General features: G+C 35.8%; 2 protein-coding genes across 3 annotated transcripts; one reads left to right on the top strand and one right to left on the bottom strand.

Annotated features, from left to right (window-relative positions):
• The first annotated feature begins 6793 nt into the window (after positions 1–6793).
• On the top strand, positions 6794–13485 carry LOC132632134 (rab GTPase-activating protein 22-like). Of its 2 annotated transcripts, none has more exons than XM_060347973.1 (5): positions 6794–7408; positions 9308–9443; positions 10050–10099; positions 11409–11462; positions 11690–13485. In XM_060347973.1, exons 1-5 carry the CDS (start codon positions 7203–7205, stop codon positions 12912–12914), a joined length of 1671 nt encoding a protein of 556 aa, XP_060203956.1. In that variant the 5' UTR covers positions 6794–7202; the 3' UTR covers positions 12915–13485. The 2 variants fall into 2 exon arrangements, with proteins under 2 accessions (XP_060203956.1, XP_060203957.1); XM_060347974.1 differs by having other exon boundaries at positions 7267–7698.
• Positions 13486–16460: 2975 nt separating this feature from the next.
• LOC132632135 (cytochrome b5) lies at positions 16461–19423 on the bottom strand. Its single transcript, XM_060347975.1, has 4 exons — positions 19270–19423; positions 19046–19138; positions 17025–17091; positions 16461–16923 (listed from the first exon to the last, which is right to left on the bottom strand). The coding sequence occupies exons 2-4, from the start codon at positions 19130–19132 to the stop codon at positions 16673–16675; spliced, it is 405 nt and encodes a 134-aa protein (XP_060203958.1). The 5' UTR covers positions 19133–19138; positions 19270–19423; the 3' UTR covers positions 16461–16672.
• Between the last annotated feature and the right edge of the window lie 4617 nt (positions 19424–24040).

Below are 24040 nucleotides of genomic sequence, written 5' to 3'. Positions count from 1 at the left end.
CTCACAATTAAGGTAACCTCGGAAAGTGGGGGACTATCTGTATTGGGTAGAAAATCAGTCTGGGGTCGCATGCGAGACAGGGTGCTCGAGGTGATCTGAGGAATCCTTACAGCAGTAACCCACTCCACCAACTCCAGTTACATCCGCTGTTCTAGATCAGAGAGACACTGACTAATACTAACGTTGGGGTACGCTTACGTCACATCATCTGTATGTTAGGGTGGAAAAGTCTTGTTTTGGTTTTTCATAAAGATAGCTTATCATGTAAGCTAAAGCAGCTTCACTCCCTCTCTTGTAATCTATCATTTATTTTTCTCTCAAGAGCAATATACATCCGGGCACATCATTTATCTTGGAATATCTATTTGTCTTACTTTATCTTGTTATTAAGCTCAGTTCTTTCGATATAGCTATTAGAATCACGAACACTGACCCCGAAAGGAGAGTTTCCAGGATTGGATACGACTTACTTGTCTTTAAACCCTTAAAATACAAATCTCTAACTGACTATACGTTTTCACCGGAAAACAAACTGTTTATTTTAATTTTTTATCTCAATTTTTTTTATGAAAATATAGCTGTATTTTTTATTTTATTTTTGTAAAACTAAAGGAGGGAGAACTAATTTCTTCCCAAAGTGATAATGAGGAATCATGAGAAGGGTTGAGGAAAATATGGAAAAAAGACGTGTGCTTGCGTGTGTACAAAGCTTGCAATTCTTGATCAGTGACAAAACTTTTGCGACCCAAGGCCGAACGTGGCGCAATAAAGCTCGCTCTTTAGTTAATCGCTTGTCCGGTGAAAAAGCAAATTATGGTGAACATCCATATTAAACCATAGTAATTCTCATTCTCATATCGGTAATTGGATAATAACAAGTTTTATTTTTCTCTCCGGTTATCGTTTTTGGCGACAAATTCATATTGAAAGTCTTACTTTAAGCATAAAATATTTTACAATAAAGGTAAACCTGATAAATTCGAATTCATATCGGAAAGTCTCAACCCGTAAAGTGTTTTTCATTTAACCACTATCTCATATCCAACACTCGAATATGAAATCTTCAATTAAGGACGAAGATGTATTTACCAGTCTACTACAAATTTAATAGTGCTTTTTGCATAATAAGACGCTCATTTTGTAACGAAGCAATTTGATTTTTGCAAAGTCACCAATGAAGCTTCATTTCTTTTTTTTTTTGGTAAAATGAAGCTTCATTTCTCCTTTTTCTGATTTCTTATGCACGGTGTTTATCTCACTCGGTCAATTTTTTTGCTTTAAATACACTACAGACGTATAAATGAAAGTGATACTCATTAATACATTATTTTTTGCTTTCAAAATTAACAATTCAAAAAGTCATTTCATATTCTTTAGTCTTGTTTCCTTTTGAATGAAGCTTTAAAAACCACATATAGGAAAAGTGGAAAACTAGAATAATTCCAATGCTGGAGAGAGAGATGGCAAATTTGAGTAGACCATATCCGGGTCAATACAATAGAATATGTAGCAACTATGCACTTTGAAAAATTTAAATAATAAACTCAACTTGGCCCCCGTCTAATTTTTATCTTCCTATTGTGAATCTCATTTTTACAAATGTTCGATGGGTAACTTATAAATAACAAATAGAGTGAAAAGGAATATACGAGCATAATTTTTACCTTAAGAAAACAGATTGCAGTACTTATCCCGTCTTCACTCTTTGGTTAAAGAACTAATCGTCAAAACATTAGATCTTTAATGATCTTATCTTTATCTTTTCCAATTATTTAAAAAGTGCGAGGTTTATAACCCAGACATTTAATTTCTATTTTTGTTCTTATTCGTCAAACAAAAATAGAATAAGAAAATATCAACGTTGCATAAGTAATATATACTTAAGAGATATGCGGAATACCGGTGTAATTAAATAATTAATGAATGCTTATGATTATTGAATAGCAACTACTACCATATGAAGTCACATGTACGCATAAGTCAGGCCGGCGAAAATACATTTATTTTTGGTTGTATCACTTGCGTTATAATCCTAATCTTATTATTCAATTTGATTAAGCAATTGTAAATGTAGTTGAATTAGGATTAAGTTAGAAAATTCCGAGATTAAAAAGGATAACAAGAGATAACAGTTCTCCTAAGGATAAAGTAAATTTGATTAAAGCAAGATACAAATTGTCCATCATCGGTAAAATCATCTTTTAAAACTAAAAGATACGAAAATAACATTTTTTCAAAAAATTATAAAAAACTAAAGAACATAAACTTTATCATCTTTTTTCATGTAATGTTTTTTTCAAGCTTATAACGTTTAAGTATTCACAATGTTTGTCTAGTAGTTGAGGTGGAGTGAGAATTTTAAAAATCATGATTTGAATCACAGTCCGGGGGAGCTAGGCCTTCGGGCATGGGTTCGGCCGAACCTAGTAACTTTTGTATTAATATTAAATTTTCAGTCAAAGATGTACAAATTATTAATTAAAAACCCAACAAATTTAAAGAATTAGAACACCAAACCTACAAGCTTTGAATTTTGGCTTCGCCTCTGATCACAGTAGGTCTAACCAGTGAGTCCCTTCGAGGACATCCGATAAAATTGGAACGATACAGAGAGAAGGCTGACCAGTGTATATTTTATTAAAAGATATATATAAACTGACATTGCTTGAAATAGTACAAAATAAAATACAAGAAGTAAAGCCTTTAGATCTCCACAACCACATACTCATGCACGACAAGATGCGATAATAAGAAAGTATAATCAGTGAAGATTTATATAATCGATATACTCATTTAGAATTAAAGTCAATTATTTTACGTATCTGACAAATTAATCCAGGTGCAGAGGAACGGATCTTAATTAACACCACCGTATCTATATACACACGCAATGTGTATATAGGTTATATAAATTGTGATGTAAGGAAAGATCATGCAAAAGAAAATTATATCATGTGTGGTCAAATTTGTGTTTTAGTAATTCAACGTTAAATACTTATTATTATTCGATATTTGTATTAAATCATGCAATTTAATTTTAATATATATATATATGATTAACACATGTACTGTATTGCATTTGATATTAACCACAATTACGGTTTGTTCTACAGAGCGGTGGTTAGACCAACATTGTTGTATGAGACAGAGTGCTAGCTAGTCAACAACGCGCACGTTCAAAAGATGGAGGTAGCGGAGATGAAGGTGCTCAGACGGATGTGTGGACATACCCGGAGAGATATTATCACGATCCAAACTAGAGGGCCATGACGGGAACCCGGGCCCTACCTGCCGAGCACCGTTAATCGTGCTTTCATATCATAATCATAAACAAGGGTGGACCCCGAGGTTCATCAGATGGCAATCTGCTAGATCATAAGAGAAATATATTGAAAAGGAACAAGCCCAAAGGACATACATATATAACCATGTTGGACAAAACTATATAAGCTGACAAGGCCATCATAGACAACTATTCAACAAAATATAGGCTGAGGGGGCCATACAATGTCTAACTGTACTACAACTGCTTACAAGCCTCTAATAAAGTGCATGACATAACAAGGTCGGGACAGAGCCCCGACATACCCGTATGTATAACAAAAATATAACATACCAAAACACAACATCAACTCTGGGACAAGGGGAGTGCTCCAATATCAGCTGAATAGTAACCTACAGAGGTGGATCGTCAACCTGTCTACCTGAACCTGCGGGCATGAAACGCAGCGTCTCCCAAGCGAAAGGGGAGTCAGTACGAACAAAGTACTGAGTATGTAAAGCATGAAAGTAATATAAAGAAGACATGAAAGTGCATCGGATAAAGGGAATGTAATTTGTATAGCTGAATTGCCTCTGAGGGCCAATGATATGCATAATATATATACGCGTATATAACGCCTGTCAAGCCTCTGTGGGCATCCCATCGTATCATATCGGCCTCTGTGGTAATTATCATCATATCGGCCTCTGTGGGCATAATCATCATCATATGACCAACTGATCAGGTGTTAGTGCGTATAACGTCGTCACCTTTCCCATACCCCATATAGATATAATATAAGTATACGCGTATATAACGTCTGTGGGGTCATAGTATATGTGTGTGTGTATATATATATATATATGATAAGAGTGCATCCTGAATATGTCGGAGTGACGTAAGGTCGTTACACCTCCGATCATCATTATGAAATAGCATTTTCATCATCACGTGACTCTATGAAGCATACTGAATCTAAAGAAGGATTTACTATGAACAATATCATTAGAACATGAATCAACATAGGACATCTCTAGCTGCTAAGAATGGAATCATTATGGGTAGCATTACGTTTACGTTTTGTTCATGAGGATCATGCCAAAAGAAAGAAAGTTAGCCTTAACATACCTTAAGTCGTCAACACAATCCCATAGCGAATCTGTCGGACTAGTACTCCAAACTTCACAGTCACTACAGCACACCTAACAACCAACAACACAACAACAACCTCATATAAGTCTCTTTAATTTCACATCACTACTCACTCCAAGATAAACATCAAAACGACCCAACATACGCTTTGTATACGACACTTATTCACTTTCTTCTTCCAATCATACCAAGTATAACATCCTCAATACAATCTCGACACCAACTACTGTCCTTACGACAAGATTTTAGCTCAAAAACACATTAACAACATGACTCAAGTTAGATTATATCTCAAAATAAACTCAAGTTCATATTTGAACCTTCCCTCCAACACCTTTCCCTCCAACTTCTTTCCCTCCAAACCTAGCATAACCATCATATAAACTCATAAACATAGAAATAAGATGGAATCTTACTTAAGAGCCCAAGAACACTTCAATTCCAAGATTACTTCACCTTGAAGTATCCTCCAAAACTTCTACAAGAAGGAGAAACAAGTTTCAACAATACTTTGGAAACCTTTAGCACTTGATCTTCTCTTTTGATCCTTGATTTCACTTAGGAATTGATTAGATATGTTAGAGAGGGTTTTCTAGAAGGTTCGAGGTCAGGGGAAGTGAAGAAAATAAGATAAAATGAGGAGTATACGAAATATATATATATAAAAAATCGGAACCGACATAAAATATGGCTAGAAAATACTGGCCGTATTTTATGTTGGTTCCGTATATATGGATTTTATTTCCCAACAAAAGTTTTTCCCTTTCTGCCAAGAGAAGTACGGACCGTATTCCAAAGTACGGTCCGAATTTTTGATATATGGTCTGTATTTTTTCTTCTAAACTCAAAATCCGACGAAATGTATTCTTTTCGATTCGTTCATCCTCCAATCCTTCCAACACATGTCAAATATGAACTTAAACCTTTGTATACTCAAGATGAACACATCTAATCTTATAATACCTCGAAGATAATTCCGCTCTCCAAATCTATAACCACTAATTCACGAAGATGCTTAACGTACAAAAGTAGGAAGGTTAACATATATGATTAGGAATGAAGTTATACGGAACAAGGTGGGTGTGGCATCAGTGGAGGACAAGATGAGGGAAGTAAGACGGAGATGGTTTGGGCATGTGAAGAGAAGTGGTGACGATGAGCCAGTTAAGAGGTGCGAGAGGTTGGCTGTTGCAGGAGTTAGGAGAGGTAGAGGTAGAGGTAGGTCGAAAAAGAACTGGAGGTGGTGATTAGACAGGACATGACACAACTTCAACTGACTAGGAACATGACCTATCTAAGGTACGGAGGTTGAGGATTAGGGTAGAAGGGTAGTAGGCAGCTGAATGGGGGTATCTGGAGTGCAGTACCTATTCTCCTCTTTTCTTTTACTCTTAATAGTAGTACTTAGTTATTGCGTCATCACTTATTCTTCGATGGGAACTCATAAGTTTTAAATTTCGGATCGACAAACCCATGGAAAAGATGTATCTCGAAGCAACTTAAGAGGGTGCAATATGAGAAATACATAGATAACCTCTTTAAGTTGTCAACAACGATAAGTTGAACACCTTAACTTTTCAAGTGATCATACAAACACTTTTGCTTGACACAGATGTTTCTCATGGAACGAGTGAGTTCTCTGCAGGTGATCTCACAGACGTAGTGTTAACAAGGCCAATGCTAACGACTAAAGGTCTATATGATCACTTGAAATGTTAAAAGTATTTAACTGATCATTGATGACAACCTAAAGAAACTATCTATGCATTTCGTTGGGGTATAATACATATGACGTTTGGTAGGATGTATTAGAAAAAATAATACATGTATTAACTTCAATATTTATACTCTCTTGTTTGGTAGTGCTTTTCAACCTATGTATAACTACTAATACCTATATTAGTTACATATCATATTCAATACTATTCTTATACATTGCAAACCTATGTATAACTAATACTAGTACTATTTCTATTCCAAAGCATTCTAGTAATTTAATACTACAACAAACCAAACAGTCGATAAAAGATAATCCTAGCATTACCAATACACTTTATTTAGTACTTCCTCCGTCCCATATTAGTTGTCCACATTACAATAAATGTCCGTCCCAAAATATTTGTCCATTTACAAAATCAAGATAAAATTAATTAAGTTTTTCCTATTTTGCTCTTAAAATTAATTATTTTTTGAAATAACTAATATTGATTAGAGTGTAATTAATTGGAGAAAGACAAGAGTAACGCAGTAAAAATATATTTTTATTTATGAATTTTTAAAGGATGTGTAAATAGAAAAGTAGATAAATAATATAGGACTGTGGGAGTATTTAATCTTATACACTTTGTCAAATGACAATGTTTACAATTAAAAAGACCAAAAGCAAAAGGTAGAAGAGAGAAGGGGGCAAGTGCTTTCTCTCTCTAGCCCCACTATCCTTACTACAATAAAAAAGAGAAATAGACACACACACACACACGCAAAAAAAAAACCCACTAGGACGCTCTCGCAGTAGTGATCAAATCAAAGAAAGAAAGAGAGCGCACACACTGAGTAGATAGATAGAGACTCATGAGAAGAGCAACAAAACCAAAGTAAAAAAGAAAAAGAAAAAAGAAAAAGCGCAAACAGTCCCCGAAAAAGAAAAAGAAAAAGCAAAAAGCAGTTGAGAAGAAGGGGAAGGTTTAGAGTTGGTTATGGTGGAAAATCTAATCGACACGGTAGAGCAACAGGAGCAGCTTAGGGGCAATATCGTCATTATTGCAGATTCACATCTCTCACAATCTCCATGCTTGTTCTCTTCTTCACATCGGTGGTGGGACCTAATGTTGTTGAATCAATCAGCACAAAAATCAGTAAACTGGGTGGAGTATTCATCGGCGGCGTTGGGGGTGGTTGGATGGAACGTCAACAACCTTCTAATGCCGGTATAGCTTTTGCTGTCACGGCCTTGGCCGGTCTCGCCTTGGCCGCCGCCCTTTTCTACACTACTAGGTAAAAAACAAAAAAAAAAGTGTTTTTTACGTTGCCGGAGTTTTTGAAACCCTAGAAAGAAATCTCTGTAGAGTAGATCTTTTTTTTTTCCTTTTCTTTTGTCGTCCTTTATTCCACAGAGAGTAGTAGATGAGAGCTCTAAGACGAAGTCAGACTTCGTCATCTTCAAATTCCTCTTCACCATCTTCATCATCACCGTCATCGTCGTCGTCGTCATCGTCGTGGATTCATTTGAGATCAGTTCTATTCGTTGTTGCTTCCTCACCAGCTTCTTCTTCTTCCTCTAATCGGTGAGTCGATCTGCTTCTCACTTTCTATAACTGTTCCATTTCATTCATCTTTCCATTTTTGTAAGCATAGTTAGTTCATTCAGATCCGATCTTAGGTCCTCTTATCTCTTACTAGGATGTGATCCAGTGCTATAGTTTAGTTCTTCAAACCATTGCTCAATCTCAGTCCTATTATGTTTTGTTAAATTATTCGTTTTGCTGCTATATTTTTTTTTTATCTAGATTTGATTTTTATGAATAGTTTTGTTGGTGGATTTATTCCTTGAACAAGTCATGGTAATATATTTGATTTATATTAGATAAAGGTGGAGACTGTTAAAAGGTGATAGCATTTGTTTATTGAATCTATGTGGACTGTATTTTCTATATTTGTCTGCTTACTTGATCACAAATTCTGAAAGCTACGATTTTGCTGGTTTCTCCTTCTTTTCTTTAACACAAGTAGGTTGACCATGTTTTATATTTCACAAAGTCTTACAACTATGTGTTTATGATGATAAACTAAGTGTATAAAAGATGTGACTTTCCTCCAACTTTCTTAGGACAGGGATGTTATATATATTTTTATTTGGAGGGCTTTGGGGCGTGGATTTACTTGAGCTGAGGGTCTATTAGCCTCTCTACGTTCACAAGGTAGGGGTAAGGTTGCGTATACACACCCTCCCCAGACCCCGACTACACTGGGTATGTTGTTGTTCTTTTGGGGTGAGGTTTCACCGGTTGAAAGGGAATTTCTAATGTAGTTGATGTCAGTTTTAAGCTTCTATGTCAGGGTCTCACACTCTCACTCTTAAGTTACAATCTGTGAAATTTGGATATTGTTTGAATGGGTAGGCTTGTTAACAGTGGGATGGGATGTTCAGCAGCGTTTCTAAGTGATCTTTTCCTTATGTTTTTGCTTAAAATTTAATGTTCCCAATGGTGAAAGTTTTCTTAATTTAGTTGTGTTGGTAAATGTTTAGCATATTGTGATGATTTAGCATGACGCCGCCGCAGTCCTATTAGATTGAGATTAAAGTAGAAAAATAGTACGATTCATTACAATGCAGTCTCACCCCTAGATTCTGCAGGGTTTCTTAGTGAAAATGTTATTTGGATCTAATTAGGAGGGCCGTGTGCTGGGATATCTTGATTTGAACAGTGAATCATGAATAGCCTGCTTATACTGCTGCTAAACCACATCTGCCAGAGATAGTCTCACGGATAGATTATGTTCTCTATTTAGCAGTTACGTGATGTACTAATTTCTTGTTGAACTCTATGCATCTTGGCATCTTGCAACTTCTTGCATAAGTTCTTACCTTCAACACTTTATTTTGTGGTTGTGACCTTGTGGTCTTGCCTGTTGTTTTTATTCTTTTATCATTCTCGGTTGCAGTTTCCCTACTACTTTTATTTTATTATTGTCATGATGGTTAACCTTTGCAAAGCTCTCGTTTTCTAGAGTGTGTTTGTTTTGAAGTGATGTGAAATTTCTAATCATGCCGAATATCTGTCTTGTCTGATGGTTCTAATTTGAGTTGCTGCTGTTTTTACCCCGATATAGTGTTACCTTGACATGCATTTCTTGTTCACCAAAATTCTTAATCATGCTTATGATTTGTTTCAGAGGTCATCTCAAATCACCATGGTCTCGTAGAAAAAGAAAACGTGCTCTTGCACCCCAACAGTGGAAAAGCCTTTTCACACCAGAAGGAAAATTTCGTGATGGTGGAATTAAATTTCTAAAGAAAGTCCGTAGCGGAGTGAGTTTCTGGCCCACCTTAAATTTTTAGAATTGTATCTTTCTTATTTCAATGTACAAAAAGATTATCAGGCTAATCAAACCTCAAAAGGTTTGTTTGGGAAGTTCGGAGTGAAAGGGGTAGGTTCAGAAAGAGGAACATGAAAGATAAAATGATTTCATTTCCCTTGCTTGGTTAAAGGAATACATAAGATTGGGTTGAGAAACCCCATTCCCTCTTGTCTGGACATAAGAACGCGAAGAGAAGTTGGATTGCCCGACTCATTAATTTTTAATCTAGACTTTTCTCAAAGTCAAAGGGAAAAGAAAATATTAGTTCATTTCCATTGTGTGGTTTAAGGGGCAGTGGAAGGTGGAGAAAAATCATTCTGTCCTGTTTGGTACCCAAGGAATTCGTGAATTACCCAACTTTTTTCAAAATTTTCAGATTTCTGTCTTCCAAGAGGAAGAGAATCTTTTTTTTTTTGTGTGCCCTAGTGAAAACCATCCAACTCTTCCCTTTTTACAACTAAAGAAGGCAATAGAAAGTTTTAACATCACACTTTCTCTTCCCTGCTTTCCAAAGAAGAGTAAGTATGTTGACTAATCTATTGGCCCTTTCATGTAGGGTGTTGACCCAAGTATCAGGGCTGAGGTTTGGCCATTCCTCCTGGGAGTGTAAGTATTTCTTTCTCGTGTAATATTTCTCTTTTTAAGATTGATAATCTGAGTTTTGCTTGTTTTCTTCTCCTTTTTAGGAGAAATTAGATATTTGCTTCTTTTCTCTTGTTCTCTTCTATTTTGATTAGCCAATTGTAGTTGTTTAATTTCCACAGGACATGGCAGGGGAGTTATATTATGTTATGAATAATAATTTATCATATGGACATTCACTTCTCAGTGACTGATAAAAGTCATCTCTGTATGCTCCCCCTTAATTTTATGTAATAACTATGTCCCATGTGCTTCATTCAGATGTAGTGTCTACTTCTGAAATGGTGATGCTTGGGACCAGTACTCTAATCCTTTGTCAATCTTTAAACACATCCTCTTGACAATCTAGGTTCTGGATCCTTTTACCCTTACCATGTAGATCTATGTACTTCCTGAAGTGACAGATGGGCATTGTTTTAAGAGGGTTTTAGTTCCCTCTGGGAGTGTCGTAACGTTTACATAAGTATTTCCTATATAGTACTCGCAGGAACTGTACTGCTTTAAAATTTATATAATGTGAAATTTCTTTTATATCAAAACATCATGTGTTTGTTTGTTGCAGTTATTTTTCAAATTATGCTTAGTATTTAGTTAACCAAGTAAACCTCAAATCGGAATTTAATGATTTGCTTTGATAGATTGAGAAAGTGTATTAGAAGGCATTTAAATTTAGGCCAAATCTTAGCTTTTGATGAAAAAGTGCTTATTAGTCAAAATGATTCTATTAACTGCAAAAACTTTTGGAACATCTTGGTGAAGAATGTCATATTTTCTATTTTGGCTAGCCCACATCTGTCGATTTCCCTCGAAGGGTTGCTTTTTCCCTTGCACTTTTCAAAACTCTCTCTATTGTAATATTAAGAAGATATTCGAGAAGTCAACTTTATCTCTACTTTTAAACCCACTTTTTTGCCATATCCTGGGCCCAATTTATTAAAATATGCGTCATAAATTGCAGCATTTACCTTAATAGTCCTGTCTGAAGTCTAAACAAAATGAGATACCTAAATTGGCTAAGAAATGAGTACACCTTTGTATGGTTTATCACTTATTCTTTAATGCATCCTTCACCCAAATGAGGCCTTAAGAGCAGTTTCCCTGGCTTCTGCATCTGTGTAATTACTTTGGGTCAAGGTCTGTGACAATGCAAACACTTCGGCATTTCTTTATTTGTCAGAAGTAGTTCTGTGACTGCGGTTGCCTTTTCCCCTTATTTCTATACAGTGAATGCTTTGGTTACAGTTAAATTGATTTACTTTATGTCTCTCTGCAGCTATGAGTTGAACAGCTCTCAAGAAGAAAGAGATTGTATAAGAAATCAGAAGAGGTATTATAACCAGATAATTGATCCTAATACCAGATACTTGATCCTCCCTAGCCCCAAAAAAGGGATTGAGATACAACAAAGTCCTTCATTTTTATCTTGTAAAAATGAGGAGGATTCGTGTGTATTCGGTTGACTGGTCATAGTTATCCTTGTTAATATTTGTTCCAATTACCCTTTGACTGCGTGATTCATACTCCTTACTAGTGTAGTTAATCTGTGTATTGCAGGAGGGAGTATGAGAGCCTTCGTAGAGAATGTCGCAGACTGCTGAAACGGAGTGGGACTTTTAAAATGAGGGAGACTGGTGGAATGGGAAGTGATGGTGAAGGAAATATCACTGAAGGGATGGATTCCCCCGACTATGAAGATGTTGTTACTGCCCGGGAATCTCTCTCCAGTGAGGACAGGAGCACATATGTCGAGGATTCTGATAATCCCGGTGGTACAATAGCAGATGATATTTCCAGTTCCAAAAGAGTGACGGAGCCAATTGATGTCTCTGACTCCGAGTCATCAGACTCAGATTCCTCTGCAGATCCTGATATCAGTCAAACTGTCCCCTCCGCAGAAAGCATGGATGAGAATACTGCTGAAGTGACCTCTAAGGAGGACTCTTCTTCTTCAAAGACAGAAGTTCAGTCACGGCCCTGCAGTGCAGAAGATTTTGCTACATGGCAACGAATAATTCGGCTTGATGCGATTCGTGCTAATGCCGAATGGATAGCATACTCCCCATCTCAAGCTGTTGTATCAGAAAGCAGGGCACACCGTTTAGCAGAGGCTGTGGGGTTGAAGGACTATGAACACCTAGAGCCCCCTAGGATCCTGCATGCTGCTCGGTTAGTCTCCATTCTTGAAGCCTATGCGCTATATGACCCCGAAATTGGCTATTGCCAGGGAATGAGCGATTTGCTTTCACCAATTATTACTGTAATGACAGAGGACCATGAAGCTTTTTGGTGCTTTGTTGGTTTCATGACGAAGGCTCGGCATAACTTCAGGCTTGATGAGGTTGGAATCAGGAGACAGCTGAACATTATTTCTAAGATCATCAAACAAAAGGATTCACATCTCTATCGACACTTGGAGAAGCTCCAAGCAGAGGATTGCTTTTTTGTGTACAGAATGGTGGTAGTTCTTTTCAGGAGAGAATTAAATTTTGAGCAAACACTTTGCCTGTGGGAGGTAATGTGGGCAGATCAGGCTGCTATTAGGGCTGGGATTGGGAAATCTGCCTGGAGTAGGATTAGGCTGCGTGCCCCACCAACAGATGATCTCTTGCTTTATGCAATTGCAGCATCTGTGTTGCAACGGAGGAAACAGATCATAGAGAAGTACAGTAGCATGGATGAAATTTTAAGGGAGTGTCAGAGCATGTCTGGTCAACTAGATGTATGGAAGCTTCTAGATGATGCCCATGACTTGGTAGTCACTCTCCATGCTAAGGTATAGACATCTTTGTTATGGTGCTTTCCAAGACTTTACACTAATTTATTCTCTTTGCTGCTCCAACGTTATTTTGTGGGATGATGCTACTAAACACTGCATGCATCTCTGGTACACACGAAGAACTGCTCTACCTGAAGACAGCTTACGGTCAAGGAGTGCTGGTGCTTTTCTTTTGCTAAAGAACATGCAAATGTCAAAAGAATCTGCACTTAGGAAATAACTTATGTGACTTTCTCCTAAATACAGGCTTGCAAATTGCTTGAATTCAGTGTAGCAATTCGCTGGAAGCCTGTTAGGTGTACCATGCTTGATATTGAATTTTTAACTTGGTTCTCTTGTTAATGCTCCTAAGATGGCTTTTATTTGGAGTATTTTATCTCCTGTTGCCCAACCTCCCCCAGGAAAATGGGGCTCCGTTTCGAGTGTTCTCTTTGAACATGGAGATGGGATTGTGGGTGATAGAATAGCTTGCCCCTTCTCACGCACTGGTTGGTTTGTGACTTTGGTGAACTGGAAAATTTGACTTCGTAATCATCAAAGCAATAGCTATATCATGAGCATTTGAAATCTTAAATGGTGTTTTTATATGACATGCAAAACTCTGATGCAGCTGCAGAATATTTATGCTCTTCCGAGCTCTATAGCAGCAGCTGGTCAAAAACATCACTGTGCCACAAGAGCTCTTAAATATGTGGAATGTTGCATTAGGATTAAGTTTCACGAAATTGGTAACTTACCGTCTTTCACAATCCAGAAAGGTTACTTCGGATCAGGTATCAAATGGGCTCTGGAATGAACTTGTTTCTGCCAATTTTGTACTTCGACGGTCATCTTAAAGAATTGATGGTGTGACAGTTTTTTTTTCATAGTTAGAATGGAAAAGGGGCAAATATACCCCTCGACTTTGCTATATGGAGCGGATATACCCCTTGTTAAAAAATGGGGCAAATATACCGTCGCCGTTATACAAATGGTGTATATTTGCCCTTTTCTAGACAGACCTATATTTAATGAATTAAAAAATTATTTACCTTTATTTTTCAATTAAAAATTGCAATGTGGCTTTTTAATTTTTTTTAAAAAAATCAAAAATAAAAAAATTGTACATCATCTTCATGTTAACCCATTTATAAATCTCCATCAAAATCACTCAAAAACTTCACCAAATTATTCCAAATTTCAGATATGAACTCCTCAAGACATTCTCAATCTTTTGAAATAATACTCGTTCGAAAAGGAGCTCGGTTGCGAAAATCCGAAATTTTGAACTTTGAACTTCAAGCTCCTTCAATGGCTGATAATGAAGAAAGTTCATCAGTGAGTGCAAACAAGAAATAAATATTACACCTATTCAGCCAATGTTTTTGGAGGCTTCAACAGATTGAAGAAGAGAGTTTGAGTAGGTTTGAGTAGCAAAGAAAATGGAGAAAGTTCTGTTGCAGCTTATGGTGGCTTCAAGGCAGGCAGTTACCACAATTGTATCAAAGAAGAACGTTTAAAAGGATGATGTGTTTTTAAGTTCATTGTCAGCCATGCTCAAGTTCAAAATTTCGGATTTCCGCAAGCGAGCTTCTTTTCGAACGAGTGTTTATTTCAAAAGATCGGAATGTCTTGAGAAGGTCATACCTAAAATTTGGGATAATTTGTTGAAGTTTTGAGTGATTTTGATGGAGATTTACAAATGGGTTAACATGAAGATGATGAATATTTTTTTTTTAATTTTTTAAAAGCCACATTACAATTTTTAATTGAAAAATAAAGGTAAATAATTTTTTAATTCATTAAATATAGGTCTGTTAAGAAAAGGACAAATATGCACCATTTGTATAACGGCGAGGGTATATTTGCCCCACTTTTTTAACGAGGGATATATCCGCTCCATTTCGCAAAGTTGAAGGGATATTTGCCCCTTTTCCCTAGTTAGAATACTAATGTAGAACCTGGTCCCAAATTAGAATCCTACTTTCCTTAAAGCTGCTCCCCTACCTGACCCGATCCATCCATTTTTATTCCAGAAAAAGAATACTTAAATGTTTATATTTCCTCACCTCTTTTGAATTACTGCCAAACCATTTGGCCATTTAATTTACAAACTATGTACACAATGTATAGGTAGTGTATAGTTTATACTAAATATACCTATATTATGCATATATATACATACCTATACAATAGTGATATAATTTGCTGTTAATTCACAATCTTGAATAGTAATTCTGGGGAAGGATTGTTTTACAACTTTATTCAATGAACTAGATGGTATTTATAGGGAAAATAGAGCTTCTAGGACACTATAACACACTTCTTAAGATACACTTGCTTGCAACTGGAATTTCCTTGTATTCAGATTGAGTAACAACTTTGACATGGTTTTCCTGTCAATATCATATTGAGTGTGAAAAGCTATTAATATCATGGATGAGAAAAGCATATCTTTGTTTCTTGAATGCAAAAAGTATTCGTTTTTAGTATACTTCTCTAAAACCTTTGAAATTAATTAATTGCTATTAATAGGAAGTAGCATACTGATCATTTCTTTGGAGGGATCACCGTACTCTCGTTCCTGTCTGATTTCACCAAACTTTGTCACTTTTTGTTGCTAATTAACGTTTGCTATGATCCTTTTTTATCTTCTTCTCTTTTTTGTTTTGTTTTGTTGCATGTGTCTAATAGAAAATTAGTCTACTTCACTTAAGGTTTCTAGTCTTCAATATTTTTGAAGATTAAGCATTCATTTTTTAAATTTTACATTCACGTTATCTTATTGCCTGTTGGGAGTGAAAGATATACACTTGAACTAACGTATCTTTACATGATCACTAACTTGCATCGACGAAAGTTGTTGATTAAGTCGAGCCAGTCCCATGTTTTACCTAAGGCGTTGTTAGTCTGTGTCACATTGCCTTGCAGTTTACCTAAAGTGCATAATGTAAGAACCTTTTTCAATTATGAAAAGAAAAAATAACCGGAACTTAGATCTTTGGTTTGTTCTAAAATTCAAATTGCTCGGACAGCTGATATAAGGCTACCACCTAGCATTTGCCTCCCGACTTATTAATCACGTTGACTGCTGCTTATTAACGTTTTTTTCGTTCTGCCATCCTCGTAATACTTGAATTTGCAGTTAAAAAAGTCTACTCCGCAGAACACACAAAGGAGTTGGATGTGTTGACAGAGAATCGAAAGCAGCTGATTTTTTTTTTTTCAAGGCATGCCCCTGTCCTTGTCTCCAAGTGTGTGATCCACTGATTCACTAAGTGACTTTTTCTTACTACTGTACTGGAGTCTATCTCAACAAGGGTTGGTGTGGCAGACACCCCCTTGCTTGCCGATTGAAGAAAGCCTTATATGGCTTCAAACAAGCGAGAAAGACCCTTTCTATCTTATTAGTTAAGCGCACTAGTTGCAATAAAAAAAGCAGTGCTAACGAGCAAGAAAAAGGATGCACCTTAACTAAGAAACCATTCTTACAGCTGCCCCCAAATTCAGTAGGCTGGTTTCAGCTAAATTAACCCGAACAGACCAGAAGAAAGTTTTAAAAATCTAACATTAAGGAGAAATATTCTCAAATATCTAATAAACACAAGCCAAGTCTAATGTTTCCAAGAGGCATCAGACACAGCAATTGTAAAGCACAGTACAAAATTGATGACCACATTCAGTTGTTGCAGCGATAATGAACTAAAACAAGATAAATCAAGTGTTCTTTCAACAACCAAGTAATAAGAATAAAAAGAGGCCTGATGCAGATTGGATTCAAATTACTTCTCCTTGGTGTAGTGTCGTACTGTAAAGGCCAAGCCCAAGATCAAGATGGGTACAAGGAACTGTAGAATTTTGATAATGAATTCTGGAGTCTTGTCTGGATTGTATGCGGCTTGTTGCGGTGGAATATAAGCGCGTTTTAGGGGAACTGTTGACATGTCGATTTCCCCGATGTAATACTTATCCATCATCTCTCTAGCAGAATCGCTGTGGCCAACATCTTCAAAGTCATTTGTTGCATCTTTCCCTGTTGGTAATAGAACAAAGATCAGAATTCATGTCACACAAAAACCATTGACACTTATTGCCCAAATAAACAAACTATAAGTGAAAGAAACAAGGTATTACCAGTTGCTGAAAGTAAAACTTCGTCACCACCTGGATGATCATCCATGAATGGAGTTACATCATACACCTGAGAGCAATTTGATACGCAGGCATAAGTTCATATGCCGTCATAGGGAAGGGAAAATATGGACTAGATGAGATAAAATTGGTCTACTTGAACTCTGCTTATTATAATAATGACAGACATCGTTTCATAGCAACGATATAGAGATAAGGTGAACCCAACCATCTTAGTCCATTGTGGAATCATTAAAATAGCTCCTGGAATTGAGCAACCTATACCATCACGAGTAACTAACCGGGATTTATCTTATCCAGTAGGTGTTTCCTTTGTGAGAATGATCACGAGTCCACAAATCATCTCTTCCTCCACTGTAAGCAGGTTGGACAGATATGGGATCTCTTTTTAAATATTTGTGGAGTACAATGGGTCATGCCAGCGTAAGAGCTCTACTAGAAGGTTGGGAAAGTCAGAAAGTGGGTAAAAGGAAGAAGAAGATCTGGAAAACCATCCCTCTTTGCATCATGTGGAACATTTGGTTGGAAAGTAATAGAAGATATTTTGAAGGCAAAAGTTCTCATATCTCTATTGTGAAGAATAGATATTTACAGAATTTATATTTTTGGTGCAAGGAGGAGTAGATGAAAACATATTTCAGTACTTGGAGATCTTGGATATGCTGAGTTGATTGTAACAGCTATCCTAGATTCTCTTTGTTTTGTAAATTTCTGAACCATCTAGGTACTTTTTTCAATAAAATCTTACCTTATTAGAAAAAAAAAAACACCTCTAACAGAAAACAGGTCCCAAAGCTGTAGAGATTTATACACACATAACGGATACTTAAAGTTTATATACTATTAAGATTGAAGATCTAATTTAGGTTAAGTCGTATAAATTTTAAAAAAGCAATCTGATCCGCAATTTGTGTTTCAATTTTTCAACAAATACCTTCTTCGTGAAGTAGGAAAAAGAAAAGAGTTTGGACATGAATTTCACTAGGAAGTTGGAAATTTTGTGAGCGAAAACCATTATTCTACTTGAAATACCCTCAATCCTTTTTTATATAATATTTCATCAGTATACGAAATGCTAAAGTCCATTATTAGCAAATAACAATGACGAAACCATTATTTGCAAATACTGAACTTCAGATTTGCAAGTTCAGTGCCACATGCTTGTTTTCATATCCGCGCCACGGAATTTGGGTTGATAAAATGAGCTGACTCTTAAAACTTGTAATACTACTCTTTTTTTTTTTCAACGTAGCAAAAGTAATTGGTAACCAATTGACTGGTCAGCTTAGATCCAAAGGAAAAAGGAGGGGAATAAAACATAAATTAGCTGTCCTTTTCCTCAACTATATAAAATAAGTTTTTAAGTTCTTTCTTTCTACTTCCCTCTCCCTTTTTTCCACAGTGCTAACCTCTCTGCATCAAATCTACATAAGATAAACAACTACCCCTGTTTTACTGTTTTCCAGGGTGAAAGACTGAAATCTCGAAGTTTAATTCAACATTATCTACCCAAGTTACATTCATATTAACCAACATGGCCTTCATGAACATGTGGAAACGACATTTACTATTCACAGACCACCAAACTCCTTTTTTCAGAAAGGAAAGTCAAACTCTTAATCCTTCTCCAATATGAGGCGGATCCAAGATTTGAACTTTATAGGTTTTAGTTCGAGATTCTATCACAGCCCATTTGATTATCACTTCAACTGAACACCAACAGATGCAAAGAAGAGTCCAAAACAAGAAATTCAATAGGAACTGTAAAAAGAACTAATTAGATCAAATCATAGCTATCACCGAAATTCTGAATCACTATCAATTCGATAATTCCAAACTTACTACCACATATGTTAACTTAACAAAACAAACAGATTCGATTACCAGATAACCAAACAATTAATATAACAACTGGTATAAACAAGATCACCGAATAACTAAAATCAAATTTATACAAAAAAAAAAACAGAATAAGAAGATTAAAAATAAAATAAAAAATTAACCTTTCCGCTAAGGATAAGCCAGCAATCTTTGGTCTTGTTGTGTTTGGCGACTTCCTCAAATGCATGATTTTTCGGATCTGACGCCATTTGTTCCTGTTAGGCAACATCACTTAAAATTACTTTTACATAGAAAATAAGCACCATTAAGAATCAAACGACACTAGATTCTGCTTTAAAAATCAAATAAAAAAAGGGAATCTATATGAATATTTACATAGACTTACAAGAGAGAGACAGAAAGAGAGTTTCTTCGGATTCTGTTTGTCTCTCCGATTGTGCACCCAACAACTTTTTCCGCAACCACACGCTCAATATTATAGGTATCCCACTTACCAAATTGCCCTTCAATGTTGTTGAAATTACGCCCCTCTTGTTGGATTCTGCTCTTTTCTTTTCTTTTCTTTTTTGTTTTTCTTCTTTTTGCTTATATGCGGTGGTTTTTGAAGTGTCCGGGTTCGTAAGGAATAAACAATTTCGGGATTAAATTTAAGATGAGTTTATTTTATATTTGGTTGGGATGAAATCGTGATATAAGTAATTCCAAAACTAGTTATTTGGGAATTATAATGTTATTTTATCTCTGTGAAAATATGAAATAATTAATCGCAGAATAAGGAGTCGTTTGGATATGGTATGGTTTGAAATCATATTTGGACATTTGCAATTTGAATATGCTAAATTGTATTTTATCTTATAGATATAAAAACCCCACAAGTTGTGAAAACTATCAAAATATTTTAATTCTTATACAATCTTACCAAATGAGCAAGTCATAGTTCATCACAAAATTAGTACGCTACTAGAAAGTCTTTCTAAAAAATACAACATCAATTGATCAAACTTTAGTTCAATAAAAAACGAAAATTTAACATGAATAACAATGAGATTGGTAGACATAAATAAAGGTTGGTGGAAGTTAATGAGATTGGTAATGATTGATGGGAGTAATTGTAAAAAATATCTATCAACTTATGGGTATTTTTTTTACAAAATATAAACTTACGGGTCAAATTTTATATTTAAATTTTTTGAAAACATAGTATAAAATCCCAAATTGTGCCTTTTTGGATGATTTGGGGTTTCAAACCAATTAGATTAAATGCATGTCCAAACGCTAATTTCATCTCATGGTTTCAAACTGCACGTCCAAACGCCTACTAAGTAATCCAGGATAACTTGTTTATTAACCAAACCACCCCTTGCAGTGTACAACCACTTATGCCCCCGTTTTTTCCTTTTCTTTTCTCTCCTCCTGGTTTTTATAATTTATGTTTTTGGAATAACCCACAATGAGTCCCTTAAATTTGTCAGGATATTTTATTTAGACACTTGAATTAAATCATGTTTCAATTGAATACATCAACTCTTAATAAAATATTTTAATTAAACATTTTAGGTTCAATTTTTTTTTTTTTTTTTGCGTGTATTTTCATTCATCTGTTAGGTAGTTAAGTTAATCGCACAAAATATGTCATCCCGTTTGATTATACGCATCAACCTCAAGCTGAATGCCTGAGATTTTATGACTTATTGAGGCGAATACGAGATGACATATTTTATGTGATTAACTTAACTACCTCATAAACGAATGAAAATACACGCAAAAAAAAAAATTCTGAAAGTGTTTAAGTGGAACACTTAATTAGGAGTTAAGGTGTTCGATTAGAACAAGGCTTAGTTTGAAAGTCTAAATAGAACATCCCGATAAGTTTAAAGGGGATATGTATTGAGCCCTATAACTATAACACAAAATTATCCTTTTTGGATTTCGTGTGTGTTATAATTGTTTTGGACCCGATTAATACATACATACGTTATGTAAGACCTATTAAAGTGTTTGAAGAAATTGCACGATTTGCCCTTCAAATGGGTTGGTCTTTAACTTTTGCCCTTCAAAATCGAACTTATGTCTAGCGCCGCATAAATTCTTTAAGGACTCCGATATAACTTGTGAAATATTATGATGCGAAATTATAAACTTATATCCGATAAAAAAGTTATTTGTCATGACGGATAAAAATTAAAGACCAACACAAAATAGGGGCAAATGATAATGACCCAAAGTGTTTTGTTTTTGTCCAGTCCAGCTCAGGTCTTTTTTGGCTTTGTACATAATGTTACTTGGTTGATAAAATTTCTTTTATTATCAAAAAGGAACTGTTTTTTCAACAGAACAATAACCTAATTACAATTCGTTTATACAACATTCCTTGTTCTTCTAAAACAATAATAATAATTAGAAGGGTTAAAGGGGTCCTTCAGGAAAAAATATTCGACTCCTAACACGATTACACGAGAGATATTAACTATGGAAAAAAGCTTATGCTTGATGCAGCTAATTTTCATTAACTACAATACCATTTCCACCTATCTCTGTTTTTTTTTTGTTTCGTTTGCTTGCAATTATGAACAAAAAGGAAAATTTCATATTGGTGAAGAACGTAACAGTGAATTTATTCCTTTTGGCCCTTGACTTAAACTTAAAAGTTATATAGAACTTTCAAAGATAAGACATATTTAGAGGGGGGAAAAAAAGAACATGAAAATTCAAGCTTTTGTTAGGCATAGAAATAAAATAGAACCTGGAGTAGCCGCCAATTTTGTTGTACACATTCTTCAAAGGTTTGTTAAAAAAAGCCATACACATATTAACATAAGATAAATAAATTTCTTCCTTGGGAATCAATTTATTATTCTGTAAGTTGTTGGACCAATTTTTTTTTTTTTTTTTTACTTTTTTTTTAATTACATAGAGGTAGGAAAAGGAAAAATTGGAGGAGGAAATCGAACTCTCACTAACAAGATAAAAATTGACGTAGTCAACTAACTGGACTACTAAGATTCCTGACCGAAATCATATATGGTCTTTGGGTGTATTTTCAAATTTAAAACCATTGAAAGGAGATTCGCCCACAGTGTAAGGCTTGCTATTTTTGTTCGTTTTTGACCAACTGTTTAAAATACCAGTCTTCACATTGGACTTTAGTAATCAACAAATACGTGTTCTTGTAGTACCTAATATTAGTAATTTATTTTTATTATTTTGTACCAGAGCCCAAGACTTTTATTACCCTAAAATAAATTTTTGGAACCAAAATAACCCATTAAAAAAAAAAGAACGTAAATAGACTTCACGCACAGATTATGTGCGTAAAAGGACCAAAGTGTAGTTTTACACTAAAGTTCCTTTTACGCACAAAATATGTGCGTAAAAGAGCCAAATACCCCACTCCAGCCTTTATTCTTTGGAAATCAAACTGAAAATTAAGTTTTTTTCCGTACTTTGACTGAAAATTAGTCACGTTTCAAAACACCGGAATATAAATATTTTATATAGAACTTAATATCTTTTTTAGCGTACAATAATGTCGGCTCATTACATCAGGTATACCTATATGTTTGGATCGTCATTTTAGGGGTTGTAAAGTGCTCCGAAGTGAGTTTGGAAACTTGTTATCTTTAAGTTTTTTTTGGTACTTTGACCGAAGATTAGTCACGTTTCAAAACGTCGGAATATAAATATTTTATATAGAACTTAATATTTTTTTTAGCGTACAATAATGTTGTCTCATTACATCAAGTATATATATATGTTTGGATCGTCGTTTTAGGAGTTGTAAGTGCTCCGAAGTAAGTTTGGAAACTTGTTATCTTTAAGTTTAATTGTCATATTTTATAGGGTTTTAATTAATCTAGGACGCCGCATGAGTTATTAATAATCGACAATAAATACTAAAATAACTAATTATCATTAAAAAAAATAATACCCAAAAATATATATAATATTAACATAAAATGTACATTTTATTTACAAATACACAATCTCCTAATGCCTAAGGCCAACCCACCACCCTCACTATCATCAGTATCCTCTCTCCTCCTCTTAATGACATGATGATCTATGCTATGATCATCCTTTCTTCCCTTCTTCAGGCCCTTGGTGAAAATATGTTTCCTGTGGGAGACGGCGACGGTCTCCGCCTGAGTAGCCTCTGTAGATGCCTCAGGCGATGACTAAATCGGAGGAGACTGGACCACATGAGCAGAAGAATGAACCTAAAATAACATATAAACAATTTAATGTTTCATAAACTAAACATGAAATAACATATAAACAATTATTTAATAAATTATTTCTTTGTAAAAAAACAAACCTGTGTGTCGACGGCCTCCTGAGATGGCTGGTCAGAGGGCTCCTTAGCTGTCTCCTCAACTGTCTCCTGAGCGCTACCCAGAGCTGTAGCTGGAGGTAGAGACTGGTCAATCTGGACAGGCGGAGACGGGTCCACAGGCGCAGAAGAATGAACCTATAATACATGTAAATAATTTAGTTTAGATTAATAAAATAATTAATTAATACATTATTTTATTGTAAAAAAATAAACCTATGTGTCGACGGGCTCCTGAGATAGCATGTGAGAGGGCTCCTGAGCGGCCCGCGGAGCCAGAGATGTAGATGGTGCCGTAGGCCCGGCTGTAGAACGAAGAAAGTAGTCATCGAAAATAATATCCAAGTCCTTATCTCTGCCTCCCATATGTAGATCACCAACTGGCACCTACGGAAATGATGCCCAAGGGTCATAATGTGGGAACATCTCTGGCGTATATCCAGGTCTCTGTGAAGTCGACGGCCTGGAAAAAAAAGGGGTATCTGTAGCTGACGGAGCCTGACGGGCTATATCGTCAGGCTCATCTACTAGACCTCTGCCAGCCCGACCACCTCTGCCAGCCAGATCACCTCTGCCAGCCTGACCACCTCCGCCAGCCAAATCACCTCTGTCAGCCCGACCACCTCTGCCAGCCCGCCTCTATCAGCCCTACCACCCTCAGGAATACCCTCTGGTACAGCCTCATCGACACGATGCCACTCTTGTGCCTGTGTCATACCAGTGTCGGTGAGATGAACTATCCGTGCCGCATATGCCGCTATCCCGGGGTCGCTGGACTCCGTAAGGGGAATGCTCTCATGGCGTATCATCAGAGTCATCTGTAGCT

This window comes from Lycium barbarum, chromosome 3 (genome assembly GCF_019175385.1).
Source record: "Lycium barbarum isolate Lr01 chromosome 3, ASM1917538v2, whole genome shotgun sequence".
NCBI classification, from domain to species: domain Eukaryota; kingdom Viridiplantae; phylum Streptophyta; class Magnoliopsida; order Solanales; family Solanaceae; genus Lycium; species Lycium barbarum.
This window is presented reverse-complemented; position numbering and strand designations above follow the sequence as displayed.

What these genes read in the sequence shown, in the direction of transcription:
- LOC132632134 (XM_060347973.1), top strand. Translation starts at nt 7,203, where the DNA reads ATGCTTGTTCTCTTCTTCACATCGGTGGTGGGACCTAATGTTGTTGAA. An exon ending in GCCCTTTTCTACACTACTAG is followed by an intron (nt 7,409 to 9,307) that starts GTAAAAAACAAA and finishes GATTTGTTTCAG; the next exon opens with AGGTCATCTCAAATCACCAT. An exon ending in TGTATAAGAAATCAGAAGAG is followed by an intron (nt 11,463 to 11,689) that starts GTATTATAACCA and finishes TGTGTATTGCAG; the next exon opens with GAGGGAGTATGAGAGCCTTC.
- LOC132632135 (XM_060347975.1), bottom strand. Translation starts at nt 19,132, where the DNA reads ATGGCGTCAGATCCGAAAAATCATGCATTTGAGGAAGTCGCCAAACAC. An exon ending in GGCTTATCCTTAGCGGAAAG is followed by an intron (nt 17,092 to 19,045) that starts GTTAATTTTTTA and finishes AATTGCTCTCAG; the next exon opens with GTGTATGATGTAACTCCATT. An exon ending in AGTTTTACTTTCAGCAACTG is followed by an intron (nt 16,924 to 17,024) that starts GTAATACCTTGT and finishes TATTACCAACAG; the next exon opens with GGAAAGATGCAACAAATGAC.